This window comes from Saccostrea cucullata, unplaced genomic scaffold, assembly GCF_032062105.1.
Source record: "Saccostrea cucullata isolate Sc308-1 unplaced genomic scaffold, CSIRO_AGI_Scuc_v1 ctg204, whole genome shotgun sequence".
Classification (NCBI taxonomy): domain Eukaryota; kingdom Metazoa; phylum Mollusca; class Bivalvia; order Ostreida; family Ostreidae; genus Saccostrea; species Saccostrea cuccullata.
In genome coordinates this window covers 657,828-669,603 of record NW_026940736.1, presented here as the reverse complement: position 1 = coordinate 669,603, position 11,776 = coordinate 657,828, and the positions used below count along the sequence as shown (strand labels likewise).

The 11,776-nt window shown below is 32.8% G+C and overlaps 1 protein-coding gene across 1 annotated transcript; it reads left to right on the top strand.

Moving 5' to 3' along the window:
• Window positions 1–2,754: 2,754 nt before the first annotated feature.
• LOC134256146 (caspase-8-like) lies at window positions 2,755–8,810 on the top strand. The gene is made up of 8 exons (XM_062738764.1): window positions 2,755–3,143; window positions 3,757–4,010; window positions 4,774–4,899; window positions 5,206–5,379; window positions 6,407–6,487; window positions 7,245–7,547; window positions 7,888–8,143; window positions 8,637–8,810. The coding sequence occupies exons 1-8, from the start codon at window positions 2,830–2,832 to the stop codon at window positions 8,779–8,781; spliced, it is 1,653 nt and encodes a 550-aa protein (XP_062594748.1). The 5' UTR covers window positions 2,755–2,829; the 3' UTR covers window positions 8,782–8,810.
• The last annotated feature ends 2,966 nt before the right edge of the window (window positions 8,811–11,776 follow it).

Here is an 11,776-nt window from a genome sequence, read left to right as displayed (position 1 = left end):
TCCAGCGTTTTTTTTTCCCCTAATATAACTGGTACCGATAAACTGCACCAAAACGTTAATTTTTCCCAATTTTGTGACCAAAATTCCCAGTTCAACTGTGAAGCAGCAGACTATGACGACATCATATTTCTTTCTACACGAAACAATGTACAAATTGACTAATTGTTTCACTTCCGCTTTAATCGAAAGTAGAGAACGTCGTAATTTAGCGGGACCTGTGGTGTAAAAAGCGTAGTATCATACGTTTTGACAAATTGAAAGCATGAAAATATGGAAAACATGGGACATTGATTTAAAAAAAAGTTCTTGTTGCTTATTCTCCAAAACACGTAGTAATAGGTAATTTAGTTAGAATAAGCACAAAATACGTTTTATTTGATTAAATGAGAGAAAATTTTCATTGTTCTTCTTTGATGTTATTTTTCCCAATTGAACCGGTACCGGACCCTTTCCCAATAGGTAGGAAAAAAATCGCTGCTCCCATTAATTTAACAAAACCAGTCAATAAAACGCTTTCTTCATAGTAATTAGTATTGATGATATAGCGATTATAGGTGGTGATTTGACAAAATGAAAGCCGTCAAAATGTCAGACCAGGTTGGGTCAGTGGATGTGAAAACATTCAAGCGTTGATGAGCAGAACATTTATGCATCTCCATAAAAATAAAAGGTGAATAAATAATTAAATGGAATAATACACCAAAACACACCAATACAGGAAAAAAGCTATTGATCCTCTTAGATCCCAGTTTAAAAAAAATACATGAATCAGATATCTGTTATCCCAAATACCAAAGGAAAAATATTGTCTGTCAGTATGACAAGTCTGTTAAAACTGATTCATGGTAAACGCTCTAGAACATACAATGTACCAAACACTCGTTCCTGCTTTTCCACAAAACACTCCAACTATTTTTAAGAACTTTTGTGTGATTTGCACTGTTTGTAAGGGATGTCTTAACAAAGGGCTAAATTTTAAGAGAAATGTTATGATTTAGACTAATAAAATTATTTTGATATATTTTTTTTAAATAAACTAGAATGTTTGATGCTGAAATTTGACTGTTATTAAATGAGCAGATCTAACATCTAAATAAGATTGGTATTTTAGTACTGTTCTGTATATATATATTTATATTTTTCAAAATAAAAACAAAAATAATAATAAATTAAAGGAGGAAAATTGATAAAAATCACAAATGTTCATTGAGATTTTCTTTTTTTAGCATTTAGCTTCAATTTAAAAAAAAAAAAGAATATAAAACCCCCAGGCGGCAATTCCAAACAAACATTTTTTTAAGGATGGCCTGGAGAGTACCTACTTATCAATTATCTGATATGAAATGATAAATAACTGAAATTGAAACATAATAACAATGAATTATGATTAAAACTTATTTTAAAGCAAGCTTTAAAAATATTTTACTCATGATTTTATACACGTTATCATTTGATTTGATTTGAGAATTATTTTACTGAACAAATAAAATAACACCTCATTTCCCCATATGTGCACTAGCTTTCTAACACAATCACAAATAGATCGGCCGCTGCTGCGACCATAATAATTAACCCCAAAATTATAATTTTAGTCAGTAATTTAATAAATTATCATGGATATATTCAAATCCTAGATAAAACAACATTTCAATTCATTTGAATATAATACAGAAGAGAATTTATTCAAAGTTTAAGGTTATTACTTATTTTAGAGAAAGTACTTGGGCAGCTGGTGGGCAAGTTATACAACTGAAATGGATTTATTTAAATCTTCATTGGCTAATTACTCTCTCTGATCATGTGTATTACATGGATTAAACTGATCCGGTAACTAGTGACTCTATCGAAAGAAAGCGGTTAGTTCAGGGTGTCCCAAACTGCACAAGAAATACTTACAAAGCAAAATGACAGCAAAACATATTACAATTTTTATCTTCATGATGTCTTCTCCTCGCTTAACTTGTGCAATTAACAAAGCCTTCCTTTCATTCTTTAAATAAATGTATTTCCCACTTTAAATATTGCGAAATCCCTTTCGAGCCTGTATCGAAATACTGAAATATGGGAAAATACGTAATGAATATTTATAATGTAATTTTTTGTTAACTCGTACGTTAACTCGGTTACATTTTAGAGAAAAGAATTGATTTTCCGTTGCATTTAATTGATTTTAAAAAATCAAAAGTAATGAAAACTAACTATAATCTTCACACGTTTATATGAATCACGTCTATGTTATATATAAAGGGTTTGTTTCCATTTTTGAAAGAAAATGAAATAAGATTGTACAACTTGACATCGAATCATATGACGTCATTAAAAAATGTAAACATAAGGGATTAGGCCTGTTAGTGTTATTGGTAAACACATTAAGTAAATGTGTCGTCTCCCTGGTAATGAGTAAACGACTAGTTTATATCAGAAGTATTAGAATTATATCATGTTTATTCTATACATGTAAAACATTTTTGATACCCCTCAAATCAATTTGTATACTGAAATATTTTCACTACTTTCACTTTCAACAGTTGGGGGTAAAATGAAAATAATGAGATAGGCTAATTTTACATCCCTTTTGGAGAATATAATCACAGCCTAATCAATGAATTGTTTTCTTCATGAGCTGACTCTTTAAAAGCATGACTTCACTCAAAATTTCAAAATGTTGAATATAATTGATATATATTTCACTAAATTCACAATGGGTTTTAAATTGAATTTTACCATTAATGGCATTATATTTTATCTTTTTAGAGTTTAGTCTTAGTATCATCCTTACCTGTAAGACATCTAAAAATTACGTAAAGCAAAGACTGGGAATCATCTAAGATGCCACAATCTGGTGATTTCCGAGCAACATTACTAGATATCGATGCTCATCTGGATTCTAGTGACCTGGAACTTCTAAAGTTTCTTTGTAAAGACATTATTCCATTCAGTGTTCTTGATAAATGTAGGAGGAGTCTGGATGTGTTTGCTAATTTAGAACAAAAAGGGAAGCTCAGAGAGGAAGACTCCAAATTTTTACAAGAATGTTTCCACTACATGCAGAGAAAAGATTTAATCAGAAAACTAGGTGGAGATCCACAAAGGCTTGAGAAGAAGATAAAAGCTGATGGACCTAGTCAGCTAACTGAATTTAGGTAAATCTTTCAACTCATTCATATGTAGCCTGTATCACTTGGTTGTTTTTTTTTTCTTATGCTTCAATCTTCAGAATGAACTCTTGTAGTGGAACATATGCTTTTGTAACTGGATAGGAGAAAATGTAATGGTTTGGGCCATGGATCTCAGCATGGATAGCTCAGTTGGTTGAGCACCTGACAAGTTAATCAGAGGTCATGGGTTTGGTTCCCTGTCCAGCCATACATTTCTTCCTTTCTTGTTACACTAGGATCATTGTATCCTGATTCCATATTTTTGTACGTTACATATACTGGTATACTAGCTGTCAAAAATATTAAAACATTCAAAATATGGAGGCCAAAATATGTTTAACGTAAAATACATTTTTTATATAGTTTGGACTTCCATCCCACATTTATTTGTCCATATGCATGAGATATGGTTGTTTGAGATACTTAAGTTCTATTCTACATTAATGACAGTTACTTGTACATAGCCTTGTTTTAACACTACATAAACAGCAATTTAATGGTTGGAGTAAGGTTTCATTAGAAATAATAATGTTAAATATTACATTTTGCCACATAGCCAATTTTTTTAAATAAATGATTTTTTTTTTTTTGTTTGCAGGGTTTTACTTTTTGAAATTTCTGAGGACTGTGGCAATGAGGAATTTGAAGCCATGAAATTTTATTCACGGACAACTTTGCAGATGACCAAGAAAATGCTGAATAAAGTGACAACATGTTTAAGTTTGTTCAACGTCCTGGAAAAAGAAGAGCTGTTGACCCCAATTCAAGTCAAAACAATGGAGCAACTCATTGAAACAACTGGAGATGAAGAATTATTAGATCTTCTCTACAAATACAAAAACAAAAATTTAGGTACATGTACTACATTTATTAAGCAGCATAAAAATAGATAAGGCCTTAGTATTACATGTATAACAATTCAGAGTACAGTGGTACTACATGTATATGACAATTTTTGTACCTTTTGAAGAGGAAATTAAGGGATATGAGACATGTACTGTAGATTCCTTAATATGTGCATTCTTAATATCACAATCGACAGGTAGATGTAAAATTGTGAGAACATAAATTGCTTAGCAGACTGATTATCTCAAGTTTTTAATTCAAATTTCAGCAATTAAAAAAATTAAAGTCTGTTATTTCATTTCATTCATACAGCTTGTTTCCAAATTACACTTAGTATCAAAAATTCTTCACTGATATTTATGAATAGCAGATAGAGGGTAGTAGTCTTCCTTACTACATGTAGGTGGGAAAAAAAACATGTACAGTTTTCTACAATAACAGACAAGCCTATACATTTTCATATGGTTTTGGACATACATGTAGAGACAAAGAGCAGTGTTTTCTCTTTATTTCACAGTAAAAGGTTAGAGATCAGTTGTAACAGGTTTTGAACAAAATCTGGTCGGACCTAACAACAAATGAATTTTTATTTTGAAGTGGCATTTTGTCAACTGAAGCAGTCGATTTGGCTGGTGGCTTTTCTTAGGGAAAACACTGAAAGAGTAAATCGATTAAATTCAAACTAAATAAAATAATGTTTAGATATCAAGAATCTAACTTATTTCTAAAAAGACTTAACACATGTATAAACTTATTTGATTTTTTGCAGTTGCCTGTCCATCTGATGAAGTACCAGGGATGAAGTTGAACTTACACATAAGTAACCACCCAGACTCCACCCCAGTGGTGCCACAAGAACATCAGGAACCACCACAGAACCACACTGCTCAGTCAGGTAACTTATATGCCCTCATGCAGTAAATGCTAAAGTATACATGTTTTGTGATGTACATGAAAGTGCATACTAGTTAGCTTTTGCTACATGTTTATATAACTACAACTGGTAATACATTTACAAGACAGGTTCAATTTAGTCTTGAGCAAAAATGTTGATGAAAATAACTTCTAATTTAGAAAAGCAATTGTATTTCTCCTTTACAGCCTCAATGAAGTTAGATACATACAGCTTCTATTATAGATTTCTAGTTTGAATTCTCTACTCTGATCATATATTTGAAAATTGACTTTTGCATATGTTTAGAGAGAGCTGGTCCACAAATGGCTGCCTATCCATCTCTGTCTTCCATGAACCCTCCAGCACAAGATGCCATGGATACATTGTTGTCAAGGCAAGGGTCAGTTGTCCAGTCGCCCCAGGAAGACCAAGACTCATTGGATAGTTTTAGTTACTACAAAATGACAGCAAAGCCCAGAGGTTAGAATTAGTACACCCATGATAAAAGCATGGCTGCATGACTTTATTTCACAGAGGATCCATTCTTATGTCTTTGGTGTGAATTGATGTAGAGAAAAAAAAATAAATGTGAATCTGCAAATGAAATATAACTCATAAAAATTATTAGCAAGTGTAAAAGGGCGAAAATAACACCAGGCAAGAATAATCCTAAATACAGTATTTAATTGTATTTTACCTTGATTATCATCTGGAATCTTTGGAAATCTTGAATTTTTTTTTTCTCAGATCTACATGTATTGAGTTTAAGATAACAAAGTTTAACTATATATATATATGCAAAAATATAAAAAGAAAACATCCTAAGCAAAGAATACGTAGGACCTAAAGATTGATAAATATAAAAATGCGTTTGTAAGACAATGGGCTACAAAAAAAGAACAAAACATTTGTCTATTGATTAGTATTGGAAATTAGGAGTTAATGGCAGAGTATATGATAACTGCTAAGTGAAGTACAACATTTGTGAATTTATCAGTCTTATTCACTTTTATGTACCTTTATGGTATATCCCCATGTAAACGTGAAATAATTCTGGATCGTTAGATTTTGAGAAAGGTCAAAAACTTGTAGATGTTTCTAGAGACATTTGAAAATTATAGGAGTTACCTCCCTTAATTGTGTTAATGCACCAACAACAAAAATCATTAAACTTAAAAAAAAGAATTAAATGGACTGTAGACGTCTTTTGTCTCACATGTCTAAAATTTCATGGTTTGTTAGAAAGTTACTTTTCACGGTGGTTTTAATTTCACAGTGAATCGATTATAAATACTCAGGTGCTATAATGCCTGTTTTAAGGTAAAAATAAAGTGAAATAGTAATCACGATGGTTTAAAGTTTGCAGAAAATTTAAAAATCGTGAACATAGTGAAATTAAAAACACCGTAATGTATTCCACTTCTACAGTATTTATATATATCAGGCAAAAGAATTACTGTAACTTTATTGGATGTTGCATTGAATCTAATGTTCTTTTCTTTAACAGGTTACTGTATCATTATCAATAATAAAATCTTCCGTGGACAGACAGATCTGAGAGAGAGAGCAGGAACAGATATAGATGAAGGCAAGCTGTTTTATATCAATTATTTTTAAAGTAAAATAATGGCATATTGAAGATTACTTTAGGTAATACAAATGTACTGTACAGTACAGAAATTTTATCTCCAGTTTTCAATTCGCCCTTTTCACAAGTGGGCGAATTGAAAACAGGGCAAATTCAAAGAATACAGTATAAATTCTAAAACAGAACTGTGACTGGGGGAATTTGAAACTGGGCAAAATTGTTGGCAAGTGTAAAAGGACGAAAATAGCATGGGGTAAAAATAACCCTGTATAAAGTACATCTTTTTACAATGATATATATCTATTTACATTTCCGTTTTCTCTAGCTGTGACATTTCTTTGAAAATTCAGTTTGTTGATTCCTCAATATTTACAAATTTTGCCAGTGAAAGGTTAAGTGCCTAAGTTTGCATGACAATCTCTTGCAACTGTCTTTAATATAATGTCTGATGTACTTGGATGGGGACTATGCATTTTTAACATGAAATGCTTCTTGTATTTCAGTTCTATTAGAAAACATTTCATTTACATCCACATGTTAATTGTAATAAATATAATCACTGTCTAGTTTGTTTGGTATGCCAGGGTGTTAAAGACAGACGCATATGGGATAAATCTCACAAAAGTTTTGTAAATCAAAAGCTTTTACAATGCATGGAACTATAGCTTTGGTTTTTCTGTCCAGACTTTCTCAGAGAGCTACAGTTCTGCAGAAACAGTAGTAGATAATTTTATTTAAAAATTGTATTGTTGAACAGAGAAACTCGAAGAAACTTTTGGAAACTTCTTGGAATTTGACGTTCAGATATTCAGAGATTGCACTTGTGAAGAAATCAGGAAAGTCTGCCAGGATTATTCAAGAAAAGATCACAGCCAATTTGACAGCCTAGTTGTGTGCATTCTGTCCCATGGAACAACAGGAGCTGTGTATGGTTCAGACAGCCAGAGCATTCCTATCCGAGATATAACCTCCTATTTTACTGCCTCACAGTGCCCCACTCTGGCTGATAAACCAAAACTTTTCTTTTTTCAAGCATGCCAAGGGCTTGTTCATCAGTCAGGTAAGAATAATGGGAGATTAACATTATTTTGTGGTCATATGGTAGGGATCTACAGTTGAACTTTGGTATCTTATACATCTTGAATACTGGGATTTGTCAAAGTAGGATTTCAGTCCCAACGTTTTTTTTTTTTCAGAGACAGCTAGAATATCCTATTTACACATATTCAGTTCATGCAATTTTAAAACAGAGTCTTATCCCTTTTCTCTTCCATTAACTCAAGCACAAGGGAAAATTAGTTTTGCTTTTTAAACATTATTATTTCATATTTTCTGGTATCATATTTGTTATTACTCGTATTGAATTTGAAACATAATGCAATTTTTATGCACTTTTACAGGTCTGCATAACACAAGAACCACTAGAATTGTTAGTCCAGGTATACAGACAGACACACAGTATGAACACCCGAGACCTGAGGAACCCCCTGAGGGGGCCAGCCCTGCCCCTCCCCGCAGCGTGATCCCTGATGAGTCTGACTTCCTGTTGGGGTATGCCACGGTCCCAGGTTATGTGTCCTATAGAAGTAGGTCAGCTGGATCCTTCTATATCAACACACTCGTGGAGAAATTGAAGAAATATGCTCTTGGTCAAAGGTAGAAACTATAAATTGCTTTTATTAAGTATTCTTCTATTTAAGTTTATTTAAACTTGTTAAAACTCAAAATGCTGGAAGATTGCAGACTTATGAATATACATGTGACAAAATTATTTATTTAAACCTTGTTATTTTGATGCAGTGGAAAGTATGGCACAATTTCTAATGAATGATGCAAAAAAAAATTATATAAGATATCTGACAGTAATTTATGAATTAGTTTTTACAAATGATTAATTTGATGCTTCATTCACATCACAAGTGCTAATTAAGTTTTATCGATTCAAAGATACATTTCTTTGAGCCTAAGAAAATTTCTTGTTTGCATTGACATACTTGTAACTACTGTTCTTGATGGAAATTGGCTTGGTCATTGAGAGAAAAAACATGGCTGCTTTGAAAAACATTGGCTTCAAGCAGAAAACGATCACACAATTTGAACTTATCTTTATTGTTTCTGAAAAAAATGTATATATTGTTTTTATTTTCAGGAGCTCTGATCTGATGTCCATTCTGACAGAAGTTAATAATGCCGTGAGCGATCTCCATTATAGTGATGAACAAGGAGCACTGTATAAGCAGGTCCCAGCACCCCAGTTTACCCTGCGCAGGAGAGTCCACTTTGATAAATGCTAGCTATGAGAGCAGACTAGCAGTTTTTATATAACAATGTATATGTTATTTACCTGTTCATGTGATGTGAAACCTCAATATAAAATGGAAGAACTACATTATTTATGTAGAGGTAATTTGTGAGAAACACAAAATGATTTATAATGGAAGACTGCAAGGAAAACTGTGTTTTAAAATTATGTATCAGTATATATTTTTTAAGTGTATATTGTTATTGATGAAGTTTATTTTTATGGCAAATGAAAAAATGTTATGTAGTTGAATGATTTTAAAAAATGCTCAAGAATAATAAAATAAGACAACTTAAATGGGATGCTTTTTTTCTACATAAGAATATTATGCAACTTGGAAAACAAGTAAAGTTTTATTACACTGGAAGATGCTTACATGTATAACAAAGTTCCAGGGACAGAAAAGTTTGCTTTGTTATAAACGTAATTCTTTATATTCATTAAGTCCATGAATATATATTTTTAGCTCACCTGAGCCGAAGGCTCAAGAGAGCTTTTCTGATCACATTTTGTTCGTCGTCTGTCCATCCATCCGTCTGTCTGTCCGTTCGTCTGTAAACTTTTCACATTTTTGACTTCTTCTCAAGAACCACTGAGCCAATTTTGACCAAACTTGGTACAAAGCACTCACAAGGGGAGATAATTAAGAAAAGGCAAAAATAGGGTGGGGTCATTAAAAAAAATTCTTCTCAAGAACCACTGGGCCAGAAAAGCTGAAACTTATATGGAAGCATCCTGGGGTAGTGTAGATTCTAAACTGTAAAAATCATGACCCCCGGGGATAGGGCGGGGCCACAATGGGGAATCAAAGTTTTACATAGAAATATATAGGAAAAATCTTTAAAAATCCTCTTCTCAAGAACCACTGGGCCAGAAAAGCTGAAAGTTATGTGGAAGCATCCTGGGGTAGTGTAGATTCTAAATTGTTCAAATCATGACCCCCTGGGGTAGGGCAGGGCCACAATGGGGAATCAAAGTTTTACATAGAAATATATAGGAAAAATCTTTAAAATCCTCTTCTCAAGAACCACTGAGCTCGAGAAGTTGAAACTTATGTGGAAGCATCCTTGGGTAGTGTAGATTCTAAATTGTTCAAATCATGACCCCCGGGGTAGGGCAGGGCCACAATGGGGAATCAAAGTTTTACATAGAAATGTATAGGAAAAATCGTTAAAAATCTTCTTCTCAAGAACCACTGGGCCAGAAAAGCTAAAACTTATGTGGAAGCATCATGGGGGTTAGTGTAGATTCTAAATTGTTCAAATCATGACCCCCGGGGGTAGGGCAGGGCCACAATGGGGAATCAAATTTTACATAGAAATATCACAGGCCTTCAGATCGCTTTGATCTTACCGACATGTATAAAAAAAACTTTTTTATACATGTCGGTAAGATCAAAGTGATCTGAAGACCTGTGAGAAATATTTAGGAAAAATCTTTAAAAATCTTCTTCTCAAGAACCACTGGACCAGAAAAGCTGAAACTTATGTAGAAGCATTCTGGGGTAGTGTAGATTCTAAATTGTTCAAATCATGACCCCCAGGGTTATGGCGGGGCCTTAATGGGGTAATCGAAGTTTTACATAGAAATATGTAAGAAAAATCATAAAAAAATCTTCTCAAGAACCACTGGGCCAGATTAGCTGAAACTTATATGGAGGCATCCTGGGTTAGTGTAGGTTTTAGATTATTCGAATCATGATCCCGGGTTCGGGGGGGGAGGGGGGGGGCACAAAGTTTTTCATAGAAATATATACTGTAGGATTATATAAGGCAATAACCACAATTTGTGAAAATTGTGTCTCGCTAATCAAAAGTCAATGACTATCTCGTGAAAATAAGGTGTCGCGAAAATTTAGTGATCTACAGTAGAAAAAATCTTTAAAAAATCTTCTCCTCAAGACCCACTGGGCCAGAAAAGCTGAATCTTATGTGGAAGCTTCCTGGGATAGTGTAGATTTCAAATTGTTCAAATCATGACCCCTGGGGGTAGGGTGGGGTCACAGTATGTATTACAAGGGGGAAATCTAGGAAAGAACAGCATGGGCAAGGCTACTCAGGTGAGCGATGTTGCCCATGGGCCTCCTGTTAAGGTATAAGGTCTAGAGACCATAAACTGAAATTTTGATATTGAATACCTTGTCATTTATAATTACATACATTATAAAAAATGTGCAGATTTTAATAATATGGTAAAAACTTTGTATTGTTATCAAAATTAAAAATAAAGTTATATTGATTTGAAATTAGGACTTAATTAACCCTGTTCTCAGTTTATGGTTTTGAGGCTAGGAATAAAAATCACTTTGCTCTCTGCATCCATTTTTGATAAGCATGTCCACCATAATCATGTTTTACATGATTTTTTAAGGAGAGGATGTTCTAAGTTTTAAAAGAACTTGTGTCCAATCCTTTTGTTGTAACATCTAAACAATAAAACATGTTCAAATCAATCATTTTTTACTGTACAATTAAGGTTTCTTATGAGAGAGATAACTCTCAATGTGATGCAATTATTCCTTTAATAAAATGTTAAATTAAAATATTTTTCTGTAGAATTTTGCCCTACAATGTACAAGTATGCTGAAAATTTTAGAATTTAAAAATTCTATTTCTTTAATAAAATTGATATTTAGGGGGGGGGGGGGGCATTTATATAAACTGTACACAGATGGATGATTTAACTTTTAAAAACAGCTTTATCTTTGGGTTTTGATTGAAAACTACAGCATCTATGATTTACTTCTTTTTTTCAGAGATAAAACAACTTGTTTTTGTTTTTCTAAATTTACATAATTACAGTGTACTGTAATCTTGATATTTAATGAAGTGCATAATTACTAAAAACTTAATATTTTACGATGCTAGAAATTTCATTTAGACCCTCCTCCCCCCCCCCCCCCCCCAAAAAAAAAGTATGTTTGTGTCCTAAAGTTACATGGTCTGTTTATTTTCACATTTTTCATTTTTAAATGTGTTGACACATGT